The 16,523-nt window shown below is 40.0% G+C and overlaps 3 protein-coding genes across 4 annotated transcripts; all 3 read right to left on the bottom strand.

Moving 5' to 3' along the window:
• Positions 1 to 34: 34 nt before the first annotated feature.
• Positions 35 to 1,192, bottom strand: LOC3292016 (syntenin-1). Its single transcript, XM_061656699.1, has 4 exons — positions 892 to 1,192; positions 593 to 831; positions 257 to 523; positions 35 to 178 (listed from the first exon to the last, which is right to left on the bottom strand). The coding sequence occupies exons 1-4, from the start codon at positions 1,030 to 1,032 to the stop codon at positions 133 to 135; spliced, it is 693 nt and encodes a 230-aa protein (XP_061512683.1). The 5' UTR covers positions 1,033 to 1,192; the 3' UTR covers positions 35 to 132.
• Positions 1,193 to 1,398: 206 nt separating this feature from the next.
• Positions 1,399 to 2,730, bottom strand: LOC133393190 (uncharacterized). 2 transcript variants are annotated; one of them, XM_061656697.1, is made up of 4 exons: positions 2,592 to 2,730; positions 1,844 to 2,510; positions 1,687 to 1,767; positions 1,399 to 1,621 (listed from the first exon to the last, which is right to left on the bottom strand). In XM_061656697.1, the coding sequence occupies exons 2-4, from the start codon at positions 2,483 to 2,485 to the stop codon at positions 1,559 to 1,561; spliced, it is 786 nt and encodes a 261-aa protein (XP_061512681.1). In that variant the 5' UTR covers positions 2,486 to 2,510; positions 2,592 to 2,730; the 3' UTR covers positions 1,399 to 1,558. The 2 variants fall into 2 exon arrangements, with proteins under 2 accessions (XP_061512681.1, XP_061512682.1); XM_061656698.1 differs by lacking the exon at positions 2,592 to 2,730 and having other exon boundaries at positions 1,844 to 2,585.
• Positions 2,731 to 7,583: 4,853 nt separating this feature from the next.
• LOC1279004 (general odorant-binding protein lush) lies at positions 7,584 to 9,741 on the bottom strand. Its single transcript, XM_318661.4, has 5 exons — positions 8,354 to 9,741; positions 8,216 to 8,291; positions 8,057 to 8,145; positions 7,868 to 7,982; positions 7,584 to 7,773 (listed from the first exon to the last, which is right to left on the bottom strand). Exons 1-5 carry the CDS (start codon positions 8,450 to 8,452, stop codon positions 7,685 to 7,687), a joined length of 468 nt encoding a protein of 155 aa, XP_318661.3. The 5' UTR covers positions 8,453 to 9,741; the 3' UTR covers positions 7,584 to 7,684.
• Between the last annotated feature and the right edge of the window lie 6,782 nt (positions 9,742 to 16,523).

Genomic DNA, 16,523 nt, shown 5'->3' with positions numbered 1-16,523 from the left:
GGGATTTTACTCGATCGGAGCTGCCAACACGTGGTAAATATTGGATAAACATGTTTATTCTAATAAACTATTTTAATCTAAGTCGGACATATAAATTCAGATTTTGTGCGCATGAGAATAATACACCGATTCTCACAATTCAACCAACGTGAGAGAATCATTGGTGATGGATGATATCCTTAAATAATGAAAAAAAAAAAAACAATTAATTTACCCTTAATTTCCAGCCTCAAATGCACAGAAAAAAACAACTCACCTACTAAACAGCTGCCGATAAACCTTTACCGGCACAACACAGAGCGTCACCGTGCCACCGTCACTGCCGCATATGATCGCCTCAATATCCTCGTCCTTGGTTCCCACAACGACCTCCTCGTTAACCTCTATGATTTGCAGCTTCCGCTCCAGACCTTGCCGTTGGGCCGATGTGTTCGACCGAACGAACGTGATCTCTCCGTCCACGAACCGGAAACCGTAACCCTTCTCCTCATCCCGCACGACGGTTACATACCGTTCGCCTGGTCTAAATGGGAGGTGATTACACGGTTGTACAGGGTTGTACTTTGCAGCAATCGATCACAACAACACTTACTTATCTTTCGTGCGCAACTTGATGCTATTACGTGTATTCTTCCGCACCAGCTCACGAACCCGATCCACCGTCTGCCCAACCAGTGGTTCATCTTCAAGGCTCAACACTTCGTCACCGTATCGAAGCCCTGCCAGATATGCGGGACTTCTGCGCAGCACAGCGCAAATAAGAATCTTTCCTTCCTCTATATGGCGCACGGTAATGCCAATTTTGCCATCTTCCCCTTTGCGTATAAGTAACTGGAAGCAATGGAGTGGAATTCAATCTTTCGGTTCTAACTACACAGTAGCGCACTTTACCTCTCGAATTCCATCGACGGCAGCAAATCGAGATATCCTTACGGGACATCCCGGTTCAACAAGGCCCCGACCATTGCGCGGGGTGCGGTTCGCTCCGCTGGAAGAAACAAACAAATCCTGCTGCTCCCAACTGACCGACATCGATTCGACGCTACGTCTGTTCTAGCCAAACTGAACTCATTCTCCGAAACCGGGAGGTCCCGTTTGTACGATTCAGAGGTTTGATAAGCCAACACCGAAAACCACGCGCTACTTTCATTTGGTTCGTCATAACCAGATAAGCCGAATTGTGATTTGGGATTCGTTTTCTTTTTTTTGTTTTGTGTTTTTTGTTCTAAGGAAACCGAAATGAAACGACGCTTGATAGTGAACGATCTAACACGATCTTACCTCTTAGCAAGTATGTTGCACTCGTAGATTCAGATTCACATTTCTCATAACATGCCTTTTTGTGCATTTGATGCCATGAACAGAGCTCACCCATAAAACAGCACAATAAAGCGGAAATTACAGCAATACAGTGCATAAGAAAAACACAGTCTTCTCGATCGATCTCTATTTAAGTCAGAAGTACAGAATTTTGGCAGAGTCCAGAAGAAACGGTGTACACACCCAAAACACACATATGTAAATAGGAAAAAATAGGCAACCAGCATAGGCAACTGCCCTAGCTAGTCATTCGCTTCAACGTCAACCGGCTGCCAACCGAGTTCACTTTTCGGAGCAAAATCTGGAAAAATCATTAAAAAAATTAACAATTAAGTTTGTGGAAGGACATCTCGCCCGCGCACTCACCTCATTTTCTGCTGCAATTTTTTCCTGCATCTTGCGTCGATTTGTCGCTGCGCTGGTCGCCGGAGATGCGTTCGTTGAGCTCTGCAAGAAAGCAAAAATCGTGCACCCCAACTATTAGTTAAGAATCTGGTTAAGCATCATGACCATTATTACTTACGGTCCTTTTCACCGGTTTACTACTGGTTTGCGTCTGTAGCGTCGGTCGGGTGGTAATGATACGGCGGAGCAGAATCTGATTGGTTCGCTCGATCTCACGCACCCGCTCGCGGCTAAAGGAAATGTTGTGCTGCTGGGACTGCTGCTGACCGGAAGCGGATTTCCTTCCCGTTGCCCCACTGCCCACCATTCCCATCGGTCGGCGGCCTCTGCTCTGGCCCGAGCTTGGCAACTCGAACCGTCCCAGCTCGTCGGTAATGAAATCAATGTGCAGCAGGTGACTGCCCTGCTCGAATCTTTTCGGCGGATATTGAGACACCTGAATCGGCGGATGCGCATGTTCTGACCAGCCGTGCTCGTTGCGGTCCGCCTGCTCGTCGTCATCCTCTTCCTGCTCGGTGTGAAACTCCGACTCCGAGTAGTGCTGCTCCGTGTACTGATCATCCTCTTCCGGGGGTTCTGTGGGTTCTTGGTCCGATTCCGAGTCCTCTTTGCGACTCTTTACCTGCCGGGGAGTTTCGTAACCATCGCCAAACGGTGCGAGCGATTGTTTGCCGGCTGTGCGGGACAATTGTTCCCACTTTCGTATGCCACCGACCATGGTTTCCGGTGTGGTTCTTCCGGGATAGAAGTGGGAGTTCATGGTTTTCTTATTTAGACACACACAACTGTGGGTAGACAAGTAAACAGAAACTTATTTTACTTCAGTTTTTTTTTATTTGCACCATTTAGTGGGAAAGTTTCTTTACCAAGGCCAGCCGTTAACTGCACCTGACTACTTTGGTTTTATGTCTGCGAGCACTGTGCAAGGGGGAAAGCAAAAGCGCCAGCGAAGAATATACAAATGTTTAACCATGTGCATTGCTATGGTAACGCACACCGAAATGCGTCAAGTTCAATACTAAACGGGCGCCGTTGGTGGGAGAGGTCGTATTCGTTTCGCATGATTTGTTATGAATCACTTTCGGTTTTCTATTGCAGCTGGTCGTGAGGGGTTGTTGGAAAAGGAAAAGGTATTTTGTTTTTGTTGCTTCACAAAAACCAGGAATCAATACAGCTACCAAATGGATATGCTGTAGTAGGAAAATTAATGAAAATAAATTGAACTTCTATTGATATTTTATTCCCTATGTACTTATATTACCTTCTTCATTAGTTAATTATTCTCTTATTTTCTAAACATATTTTTTATGGATTATCACATCTGTGCCATCGAGTTTTGTCGGCCTAAACGCACTCTCATTCTACTTACACTCGACGATTTATGGGTTGACCCGTAGCAGGATAGTCAACCCGGCATGTGCGGAAATCGATATGCTTCGTCCTTTTATAAGCTTTTTGCCTCTCTCTTCTTTACATTAGACCACCAGGTTAGGTTTAGAAGAAGCAATATGAACAGCTTCAAATTCTGGACTATGATGACGATGATGATGATGAATATGTTTTCAATGATTTATTCATATCCAGATAATAACCATACCGCTTAATAATTATGCATGGTTTTTCAGTATATAATTAAGTGGTATAATTATCAGAAACCTTGGTACTGGTATAACAATAATACGTGTGGCTTTGTGATGTTGACATCGTTGGATCGAGAGACGATCTGAGGATCCTCTTTTTCCGCTATCTGCCGAGCAGTAAAGACGTATTTAACGAGCTAGGTTTTTTTTCCTTATTTTTTATAGGGATAGGTAAAGACGGACACTGCTGGTAAGATACACTTAAGGTAAGGTAAGGGCACTTCTCAAAAATACATGAAAAAGGTAATTTTCGAATAGTTCAACAATGCAACATCCTAACTTAAAGTTAAACATCACATTTGAGAACATGTTTGGCATAATATATGCAAAATTGGAAAAATTCACCAACAAAACAAATTGTCAACCTTGCGCACCCTTGTGGATCTAATTTGATTACTGCGAATCTTAAGCTCTGTTACTTGTATTGTTTATATTTCCGGAAGATTTATTATATGAATGAATAGTCGTGATCATAAAGCAAACAAACTGGCGAAAGAACGAGAATGAAATCAATAAAAATCTTGTTTTCTGGTGGTTTTAACATCCTGACACCAAAGCGGGAAAGACAGACACTTTGTTGTAGGGAAAGATGGACACCGAGTTTATTGATTTATTTTACTTCTTATATCAATTCTTGATTAATAGATTTCATCAAATACCTTAAATAAGGATATTTAGAAGATATAAACCTTCCAGCGACTAGAGAAGGTATTTAAATTAACGAGAAATGAAACACCGGTCAAAATAGCAACCATTCGTTATGTTATTACTTGCTCGACTCTCATGAGGCACTTCACGAAATCCAATATCTTGTCACAACTTGGACAACTTTAAGCAGTAAAAAGATGCGACCTTGATACGTTCAGGAATAGATGAGAGATTCTATGGGATTACAAATATCGAAAAGTTGAATTTTGACATGGGGGATAAAATGGCTTGACCTATAAACAAGTCCCTCAAGAAATGCTGGGGTTGTCGACTTTCCGCGGAGTATTTTCCTAAAGCGAAGTTCTAAACTGTTGTTCTGTAAGCTGGTGCAACGTTAGCTGTAAGTGTCCTATATTTCAATAATGCTTTAGATTCTGCGTTCTTCGAGGTGTTCGAAGTGGCGCTTACAATTCCTAAATTAACGGCTGAATGAAACGCCATTGTTATTGGCCTAGAATTGGTTTATTTACGCACCCGAAGGTGGACAGCATTACGATATGTTAAAATACTATAAAACTCTTCAATTTCCAACGTTTTCCATCTTACTCTTCATGGTGTCGATCTGTCCCATGTCAGGTGTCCGTCTTACCCGAACATTTCAAAACTGCACGGAAAAACCCTAAAAACATGGGTTTTTTCTGTGCAGTTTGGGTAAGACGGACATCTGACATGCGAAAGATTCATGAAAAAAAATCGATGGAAACTCAACAGTTTCAACACATTTTCTGATAAGACATTAGTGTAAGATAATGTATGCACATTTTCATGGTCGTTGCATTTATACATCCCTAGATTTTTACCATTTTTCTTAACGTGTCCGGTACAACTGATCAACGCGTACCATCGCGTTAGGTCAGTGTTTCCCTGACATGTATCAACACTTTGCTCGAAGTGGACTTTTCAACACTTGATCGTGTAGGCGATCATAGAAACCCAGAAGGGGGTTTCCTTACTAGAAACGTTGGAGTTTAGAAGCCTTGCCTTGAGTAGGGGGACATAACTAAACTCTTGAAATAAGTTGGAAGGCGAAGTTTTTGAGCAGCGTAAAGCCTATCTTGACAGTCCGAACGAATCTGTTCGGAATTGGTTTTATTTATACTCAATATATGTTGTGGGTTTGGTACATTTGGTTTTGGAATACGTTTTTGTACCAATTAAAGGTTATTGATATTAGGTGCAATTTATACATTGCATCGGAGTGAGGTGTCTGTCATTTTGTGCCAAGCTGTGTTTTTACAAATGTTCTGGAATCAATATTAAACACATTTTATTGTATTTATTACTCATTAAGTTGATAATAAAGAACCCAGTGATTGTTTTAATTCTAATTTAAAGTTATGCGTCATCATTCAGCAAAGTGTACCGGTCCCTAAAGCGGATCTTAAAGGATTGTTAAGAGACGCAGGCATTGAAAAGATCATATACTTCGTTTAATCCTCAAATAATTAAGATAGGTTAGAGAGGACGTCCAGAGCCATAGCCGAGGTTTAACTACGATTCAACGGAAGCAGTGGACGGCAGCTTAGTTTGAACCTGAAGGCATATATGAATTGAAGCAGAAATATATAGGCTGAAGCAAGCAATTGTCGATGCCGCTCCAGGAGTAAGCCTGCCATGAATAGTTGTATCGTTTCAATTTAAAACATAGTTGATCAATATTTCATATTTTCTTCACGTATTACCGTGCTTGAATTGGATTTGTTTGTTACGCAGTACTCAAGACCATTTGTGACTGGGGGAAACAGCCGACCACCGTGAAACGGGAGTCGAAGTTGTTGAAAGGTAACTTCAATTCCATTCAACCATGGGAGCAGCACATGGACTGCAGCAGAATCTTGTGCGGTGTTTAATGTGGAGCGGTTGGCAGCCCCTTTAAAAGCATAAGTAGCGCTTAATATGGTGGTAATAGGACTGCAAGGAGACCAGGGTAGCAGGCGTGTCGCAAATCGAGACGTAAGCAACGTTGAATCGATTCTATTCCTATCAGGATAGCCTTTCGGTTGAGGGGTTTTCCGTACTACTTGAATAAACGGTGGAGTATCCCGCAGTAGAACGTTTTGTATGCAGACTGTGTTCTTGGCATTGCTTCACGATCGTTTGAGAGAAATTAATGAGAAAAAATGTCAACATTAAAGTTTGTTAACAACGTTTAATTTGGTATAAAATTATATTTTAAAAATCCATTATAAAACTTAATTACTTGTTGTTCGATACATGTAATATATTTTTTGAGTATTGTTAATTATTAAAAATATAATAAAAGCAAATCTATCTTTTTCTCGCCATTACTTGAAATAAGCTTGGCTAGCACGGAACTTGTTGTTGATTTTTATTCTTCTTTAAAACATTACGAAGAGGTTTACCAACTAATAGAATGTTATTTGTTGATCTTAGAAGTGTAAGAATTAAGATTAGGTATTTATTAACTATAAGATAATCTTTAGAATATCATGACAAAAAGCTTCCAGATTAAATTTAATCTTAAATAAAACTTCTTAACATACAATTTGTCCGCCTTTGTCCGCCTTAATTTATGGCGATCTTTGCAACAAAATGCTCCCCGACTCGATCCTCATTGTTGTCGATCGATTATGGAGAGCTGTGATGAAGATGAGATGAGCAAACAAAGATGTCGATCGGGTAACAGGCAAGCATCCAACACAAGATCACGATCCATCGAATGTTGCGCCGTGGCCTCTTATGCTGGACCAACAAAACAAGCACATGGAACTAGCCGTGCTTGTGCAAGTGCCCCTAGTCATTACAACAAAAAAAAACTCTACCACGAGGGGTGAAACATGAACCCCAAAAAGCATAAATAAAGCAGCAAAATCAAGTCCAACACATCCGTCTGCCATTGTGCGGCCAAGCGGCCCGAAGCCATCACACACGATCACGATCACAGCGGCGCGGATGGGTCAAGATCGGGCACGACTAGCATCCGTCATCGGACATCGAGCCAGCTTCGGATCAACTAACCGGACCGCATGTGCAGCGGGAGGCACACTCGCGATTGCTCGGCGTGGCCGACCGCAACCCACCGAACCGGACCGGAACCAGTCGCCAGTCGCCATGCGCAACGCAACATGCGGGTGGTGGTGCTGGATGCGCGCACCCTTGCTTATGTGTGCGCATGCGCCAACATTAATTAATGCTCTGTTTGGTTGACCTCCCCTCGCGAGGGGTGCACTGCACGCGTTTGAACCCGGTGGCGCTCTCAATTTCACGGTTCAATGAGCACGCGAGATGAGCGAGAACAGTGAACCATGACAGCGAGCAGGTTGAGGATGCTGATGCTCGACGACCCTCGCACAGCATCAATTGTCTTCTATTTCGGAGTGTGAACGGCTTGCTTCCCATGCGGGTTTGCCTGCGCATTGCTTTGTTTGGTTTCGTGTTTCTGTTCGTTTATTTCCTTTCCCATTCTTTCCCATTTACAGCTAACACCACCACCACCACGATGTGCCATCTATGCTGCCTATGCTGTAAGGTTATGCTGCTGCCTGCTGTCTGCTGATGCTGCCTGCTGACGTCTCTGCAATCCCGGTGCCGGATCGCTTCATCCCGGACCGATCACGAGCATGCTGCCGACGATCGACGCGCCATCACCATCAGGGAAAGAGAAACACGTCGCGATCGTACTCGGCAAGACATTTGGTAGAGTAGAACGTTTTGTCGCACGAGTCCTTGTACCGACCCTCTGCATGAAGGAGGATCAAACAAGGCAAGGCAGACAGACAAGAGACAAAAATGAAGGATCCTCATCCGCCTAGAAGGGCTCGATCGATACTTACGCACATCGCGGCAGGAGTGGATCGCTTTCTTCGCCTTGTCCCGCATGTCCGGCGGTAGCATCGCGTCCATCTGGGCGAGCGTTTTCTGCACGTTGATTTCGCCCTTTTTGTTCATCTGGTGAGGGAAGGAGACAGTGTTTCAAAAGATCAGTGATCGCTCAAATGCACGATCGAGCCGCTCGCTCATACCGTTCCCGCCATCTGCGCAATGCACATCGTGTAGCATTTGAGTTCGCGATCCTCGGCGAATATGCCACCCCGCAAGTTGTCCAGCATCTCTGAAGCAAAGCGAAGGGAAAGAAGCGATCAAGCAAGGACTTTTTCCACGGCACACCGTCACTCACTTACCGGTGGATACTTTGAACTTGGGAGCGCACGCCGAACGCATCATGTCCATCGAGTTGATCAGTTGTTTTCGCGTCATCTGAGGGAAGAAATGATGCACTTAATCACCTTAATCACTCAATGGTCATTCGTTTCACTTACCGCACACTCCACAGAAGGGAACGGAATGAAGAAGAAGGCGACCAATCCCAGTATAAAATCCCACCACCACCACCACCAGCACGATCTGCTTGCGGCCATGGCTAAGCCGTTGCGCGATGATCGCCACCACCAACGATGATCATCCTCCTGTTAGTACCGCGACACACCGAACAGAAATGCCGAATTGCAAAGCTTCTAACCGCCGTTTCTACTTTTTATATCTGAAAATGTAACATCAGTTTTAAGGCCCAAAGGTAACAATTAGCAATCAACGAAGCGTTTTGCGAGTTGACGAAGAAATAAGTAGCAATTAACACGTCAACTCTTCGGCCGATTCTTGCATGTATCATTTCCTTCCGTTTGGGTGGAGACATTGCGTTACGATGATGTGTTAATGAGAATTCAAAATGGATAAATAATGTGCAACTTTACTACTTGTTTTAGCTAAAGAGGTAAGCAAAGAAAGCTTTGCGTAATTGTTGATGAAGTGTTTACAAAATGCCTATCAAATTGAAACATGAGAGCTCTGTTGAAACATCTAGACAAAGCTTGCCTTTGTCGAATGTGAATATATTTTAGTGCATTTTGAATTTTTCCATATTAAAAGTTGTACCTAACAAGGAAGGCTTATGGAAATAAATATAAGATATAGGGCGGTCTTTTCATACTGATTGGCTAGTTTTTTTTAATGTCTGTTAAAATCCTACGGCAAAAGACCCGTGTCACTGTCACACATGAACGCAATTAACAACAATCCTGGTCACGGCACCAATCTATCGATCAACGTGAAATTGTCATACGATAGTTTGTGATTTGCATATTTTAAATCGATATTTTCTACAAAGCTTCCTAGGTGGAAAGGTAATCAAACATTGTTTCCGTTTTTCTCTGAGATAAGAATTTGAAATTTTGTAAAGGCTGGTGTACATTGTCTGAACTTGCTAGTGTAATTTAGATTTTCACTAGCGCATCTGGCGGCGGCTGACTGAAGCAGTTTGCCAAACAATTTGGAGCCGCTTCAGAAAACGTTTTAATTTTCCATGTTTTCTTCTCAAACTGGACTGGAAAAGCTTTGTAATTGATAAATACACATGTTGTGCATGCATTTCAGCCATTTTCGCATAAAAAAATGATGAAAAAACTACTCAATTTTGAAATCCGGCACGGCTATTCCCTTGATGACCAAAGAAAAGCTTCCACCAGCCACCAACAGTTTTGTAGAACTTGGGATTCACAAATTTAATGGAAGTCATACTTGATAGCAGCAGTGTATATACCGTTATGATTTAAATTACGGACAACTTAAAATTCCGGTCATTCGGCATGTTTTTATTGAATATCTTCAACCCAGCCCCTGGACAAGCTGCTTTTTAATTTGAAATGTTTTAAATGATAGAAAATGACATTTTAAATGACTAGATTTTAGACAGTGTATACTGATATTAAATCTGCTTTTGATAGAGTATCTCATAAACTATTCTTGATGAAGCTCTCTAAATTAGGCTTATCTACGTCTTTCGTTCATTGGATTGGGTCTTACCTCTTTAATAGAAATCTTCATGTAAGCTACGGATCGTCCTTTTCTTTACCGTTTTCCAATTCTTCTGGTGTCCCTCAAGGAAGTGTACTAAGTCCCCTCTTGTTTCTGTTATTCATAAATGATATTAGTTTTATTCTCCCATCTCCTAACCTCCTTCTATATGCAGATGACATTAAAGTATTTGTTCCAGTGATGCAAGAGGATGATTGCAGCGCACTCCAATCTCTTCTTAACTCCCTCTCTTCATGGTGTGCGTCAAACTTCTTAGAGCTCTGTCCTAGTAAATGTAGCGTGATCTCTTTTTGTCGTCGTCATTCCCCTCTTATTCACGATTATGTTCTTAATAACACTGTTATCAACAGGGTGTCATGTGTTCGCGATTTAGGTATTATGTTAGACGAAAGGCTATCATTCGATAGTCACCTTGAATTGGTCATCGGTAAAGCTTATTCAAACCTTGGCCTTATTTTTCGCATGACGTCGGGCTTCACCGATTTAAGGTGCCTTAAGGCATTGTATTGTTCCCTAGTGCGCCCTGTTGTTGAGTATGCTTCTGTTGCCTTCTGTACTAACAGGGCAGGTTGGAATAACAAACTCGAAGGCGTGCAAAAGCGCTTCACTAGGTGTCTATATCGTCGCCTCTTTGGAAATTCCACCTCCGCATTACCGTCATACAGTGATCGTTGCATATTGTTCAATCTCGACACCCTCGAATCCAGACGAACTAAAGCATGTGTGTCATTTATCAGCAATTTGTTGCGAGGGAATATAGATGCTCCAGACTTGCTTTCCCAACTTAGTTGGTATGTTCCTTCCAGGTGTTTAAGAAATCGGACTGCTCTTGAAATACCTTTCCGCAATACAGTGTTTGGCATTAACGACCCGTGGCTAATTTGTTTGCGTCAATTCAATGAACATTACCGTGATTTTAATTTCTAATTTTATGTTCCGGCTCTTTGTTATTTCTTTCTAATTATGTCTCTGTTATTCTTAATTTCTTTTTTGTTTTAATATTTTCTTCTTATCCGCTGCTTATTTTCCTATCACTATGGATTTCCATTCTGTTACATCCTTTTCTATTTCCCCTTAGTTTAGTTAAGTTACAGTTAGTTTAGTACCAATAGGGCTAACTAGGTTTTAAGCAATTATATGTTCAACCCCAGAGGCAGACATATTGAAATTAATAAATGAAATGAAATGAAATGACTAGAATAAATTAGAGATGTGAAAGTAGTTATCAACGCATAAAACAGTGTTTTATCATATTGTGCTCTGAATGTCATTAAATCTTCACATTAATTCTGTCCGGAAAACAAAGCAAGATTTTTTATTTTGTTTTTAATTTCGGACAGCCGAAATAAGTTATGATTTATTAAAAAATATGTTTTTAAACAGTGATAATAACAAGAAAACAACGATATTTGAAGATGTATGTGACAAATAGAATTTGAATCAAATCGTCCGTAATTTGAAACATAAGTTCGAAACTGTACGTAATATGCATCAAAATAAAGTAACAATGTAATGAGTTTTTGCAATGTTTCTAGTAAATTTATTGAAAATATTTATTTTTTCTCAAATCTAGAAGATTTTCTATGGTAAAGAGAGCTGTACAGAGATTTGACCGCATAAAATTCAATAAGTAGGAATATATTAAATGCCAAAAATGCCTTAAATCTCCGTAATTCGAAGCAATACGGTATATATTCGTCAATTAGTTAGATTGGAGTTAACGACTACAGAAAAAAATGAATTTCTAACAAATAAACAATAAGAATTGATTTAAGAGAAATATATTATTCTCCCGGAGCCAAAATGATATTAGAAAAACCAAAGACAGGACACATATGGTGTGGACAAAATGATAACACAAACAAAGGAGTGCTACAGACTAAATTAGAGAAGAGAGGACAAACATTTGTTGAGTATCAAAAGGAATTTGAGGGCAACCCGCGGCACACTAACGTAGCAATCACGGCCATTGAAACAAAAATCAATAACAGAATATTAGCCGGGCATGATCTATCCAAAAATTGGTTGAGTGTTATGAGAATAGTGGAAGACGGCAATCGTGAAGAGTGCGGAGTGCCCGAAACCGGGAAACATCAATTATTGTACTGTAAGAAACTAACAAAAGAAAAAGAAGAGCAATCAAATATCACAGAAGAAATATTTAAAGCACATTGGAAAGACAAAACGGGAAAATGATCAAGGAAATAACAAAATTTATACAAAAGACAAAAATAATATTTTAGCTTTATTGTTTGTAGCTGTGATACCAAAAAAAAGTAGGCATTGTAACAATTATAAGAGTCAAGTAAGAAAACGAGTATATGACTCTAAAACCCTCATAGTCTTTGAATATGCGTTGACCTCAACCATAGAAGATTGTAGCCCACTCGCCAAAATAAAGAAGAAGAAGAAGAAGTTGAATATGCCCTACATATTCTAACCGACGAAAAGAGCAAAATTACAAGTAAATATTGTCGTTCATAACGACTTTCCATTGTCGATGAACCAAGCTATGAAAAAAGTGCAATATATGTGCTATAATAGCTATAGTTATACATTAAATTGAAATATTTCAAAAAATGTTCCTATTGAGGAATTATTGGTTTTACCTAATTATTTGAAATTTTTAATATTGTTTTTTTTTATGAGACCCGGTCGTTGTGTCAATAAAGAAACATGTTCAAACAATAATTAAATAACTGTATGTTCAATGTAATCTCTCAAGTGCTTCCGATTAAAATCCAAACCAAAACAGAACATTTGAATAACCTGAATAACCACGTGCGCTTGATGTACGCAATAGGCGGCATCGCGCAGAAAGTGCCCGCCGCAGTTAGAGGCCGGTATCTATTTTCACAAGATTTTCACCCCTTGTCCGAGCAAAACACCCCTCATAAACACGACACAGCACAGCCGCCCGCCCATCCGTCGCATCCATCCATCGGCAGCGGTGGCTTTCTATCCGCCCTGCGTGCCTAGTCGCCCGACTTCACCCAACATCGCCGCCACGCAACAACAAAAAGAAAACACGCCCGCCGTTGGGTCCGCAACGAGCAAACGCGCCAAAAGAGTGCCGCTGCAACGAAACGACACGGGGTCCCGCGCGCAATCATCGTCGTCGTCGTCGTTGCGTCGGCAGAATCACATTTTTCAACCATTTCAACAAATTCTACCAGGGTCGCATGCGGTCGCGCAGCGCACACACGATCAGCTGGGCACGCTTCTCGAACGCTTTCGGCCGTTTTCGATGAAAAACCGAGGTCGACCCCGTGGCGGTACGGCGGCGGTTGCGAACAAATTTTGTTCGATTGAAAATTTCTTACGAAAAATTTCAACAAACGCACCAGGAGCGCATGTGCGCAGGAGGGCAAACCGGCACAGCCGCAACGTTCACCGCCTGTAGCGCACCAACGTACACATACGCACACGCCAGTAGTGGTGGTGGTGGTTGAGCGGGCAGCTACCATGGCAACCACCGGTGGCGGGTTTTTCGCGCGCTACTTCACATACACACCCGCCCACCACGTGCCCGAGCGGTGGCGTCCCGTGCAAGCGGCCGTGGCCAGCACGCGTTATCCGGGGTGGACGCGTGCTGTCACTTGTGTCTACAGCGCGAACGCCACGGTGCAAAATTTCGACCAGGAGCGCAGCATTTGGCGGAGGTGTACGACATCCGCATCGAGGCTTTTACTGCGCAGCGTGCAGCACGTGGTTTTGGCACTCCACTTGCAGGCGGAATTTAATGACAATTTAACGTTTTTTGAATCAAAGTATTTTTATAATTGGAAAGAAATGCATTTTACATCGGCTAAACATTATAATAATGCACTAAAAATTAAAAATGTGTTAAATAGATGCTTTTTTTTCATGCAGTACTGAACTACGCGCTGTAACCGATCATTACAGTAGAGGCTGAACTTTGGATTTGTAAATGATATTTGAAACGACCGTTGGATGACCATTTATCATACTTTCAATACAAAACAAATGAGTTTCACTAGATAGCTTGCAAGTTTTAAGATAAAATAACATTTTCGTATAATGTTAGTGAATTTCAGGCCAGTTCATAGGTAGGGTAGGAGTGCCATTTATGGACGAGTTTGTACCGCGTTTGGACTAAAACAAGTATTGTGGCGAAACTACTGAATAAAAATTCATAAACAAAGTTGAAGTAGATAGGCACATATCTTAGTTAGACACACATCTATATTATTGCTTTTGCATTTTTAAATAAAACGCATTTTACAAAAGTTATAGCTGTTTTCCAAAACCTCTTCCACGTGCCAATGGTTATGTTAGCTGTGTACCAATTGTTGTGTTTGTCCAAAAAATGTGCTAGAATTGTATAAACTACCAAAATTGATTTTCAACACTCAGGTGAATGGTCTTAAGAAATGTATCATTACAAAATTTGATAACTAGATGTTGAAAATTAATAAAATTTGACAGTTTAAATATCAGGTTAAGAATATCAATTTTGTACGATTTTACATGCGAAATAACATAACTGATTTTTGCTATCTGACAGCAAAACATGTAGGGAGAGCAAAATGGGAATAGCACAACAATTGGTACATGACAATTTTTCTTGCACCGATTGTTGTTCTATTTTTTAATTATTTTTAATAAAATAATTATTTAACATTACAGGGTTTTCCAAGTCACTTTCGAATGTTAACATTGTTATGCACCGCATGCAAAATGTGGTTCCACATCGATCTGATTTTTCATTTCCATTCATTCCATTTCCAAATAATTTTTAATTTCTACAGTATGATTTTCAACACGACTCAATCTAGATTGAGTTTCACAGTTTTTTGTTATGTGTTGAAAGTCATGTGTTGAAACTGAAATTTCATGTTGAAACAAATAAACCATTCGATAGCTGTTGAAATACATCTTGGATGCGGTGAAGAACAATGTTTACATTCGAAACTGACTTGGAAAACCCTGTATTAAACAATACAAAACTGTGCTGTTTTCGTGTTAGTGAATTATAATCGAATTTTTTAACAAAATTTGGCATATATTATGTACTTTAGTAAACGTATAAATTGAAAATTGATGTTGAACGATTTATTCGCTCATCGATAAGCAGTGGTGGATTTTTAGAAAAAGATCATAATTATTATGATTATTCGATAAATTGACTTCAAAAAATTATGTATCTTGTAAGAAATACGATAAATTATACGAATACATTGATATGAAACCGCAAATTGCCAGATAATTTTCTTAATTTTGACTTTTTTTTTTGTCGATAGCACAACAATTGGTACACCTACTCCATTTTAATTATGTTTCAACAGCTGTTTTTACGTGCAATGTTGAAAAAAGAGGAATATGACGTGATATTATTACTTGTGAGGACAAACAAGTTAATTTTTGCGCGATCTTTATAACGGAAGCGAAAGTGTTATAAAACAAGTGATTTTGAATAAAAGTTTTGTCTCTACAATGTAGTAAATAATTGTTTGATTTATTTTCAGAATTGAAACAATCGTTTTCTTTCAATATTAGCACAAAGAGTACAAACACAAAACAAAACAAAAAACCCTTTGCACACTTTCAACTACGTATATACTTTTTCACAATTTGCATTTTTATTTTAATCACGTTACTTCGATTTTCCCGACCGGTATGTATCTCCTAAGCATATACATAATATATAGTCAACATTTGTTTTTTTGCTTTTCTTTTTTTTTCGTGTAGTTTTGTTTTGTTGTTTCCGCTTTAATTTCTTTGCGAGTCCAGCATCCTTATCCTTTTTGTTAAAAATTGTTGCTTTTGCTCCTCATCGTGTCTCCACAAATATGCTGTTCTGTTCTGTTGTTTCAAGTAATGTGTGAGGACGGCGGGGTGTCTGTGTGTGTGTTTGTGTGTCTATGCACTTGTCTGTATGTATAAGTGTATAATAATTTGCATCTATATTTATATATGTATGCATATACGTTTGAAGACTGAAACACTTTCCTTCTTCTTCTCCTCGTCGCACAAAACCTCTCTTAAACTTCTAAACCCATTTTTGTTTTGTTTTTGCTCGCAAGATGATGCACGGTTAAGAAGATACCTTCAAGAAAGCGGCAAGGATATACAAGTATACGAAGGTTAATAATAGGCTGGCGCTCCTCTTATCAACTAACTCGTGTTTACGTAATCTTTTTGTTTGTTTTTTCATCTTCTTCTTCTTCTTCTTTTCGTTATAAAAATGTTTCTGCTTTTGGGGTGTAAAAATGTGTTGTTTTTGTTCTTCTTGTTTTGTTCTTCGCTTTTGATCGGGATTTTAATTTTAATGGAAAAAAGCTGTTTGAATGTTTTGTACAAAAGTTTGATTTTTTCAAAGTGAAATAAAACAGCTATTTAAGTTAGCAAACAAATGTATAAGCTTTTTGTAATTTAATATAATAACGAAACAAATCCAAAAAAGCACACTATTGTAAAAACAAATGAGAAAAGTAAATCGATTTTAGGTCCGTAAGAGGAGTAAAGCAAAAGAGAGAAATAGGATTGGTAGTAATGATGGTGGTGGTCGTCGTGTTGGTGCGAACAGCGTCATTTTGACACAATTAGTAACGAGATCAATCGAAAGGAGAGAAGAAGCAAAAAACTATAATGTAA

Source organism: Anopheles gambiae, chromosome 3 (assembly GCF_943734735.2).
Source record: "Anopheles gambiae chromosome 3, idAnoGambNW_F1_1, whole genome shotgun sequence".
Lineage (NCBI taxonomy): Eukaryota > Metazoa > Arthropoda > Insecta > Diptera > Culicidae > Anopheles > Anopheles gambiae.
Note: the sequence above shows the minus strand (reverse complement) of the source record. Positions and strands in the feature narration are given on the sequence as shown.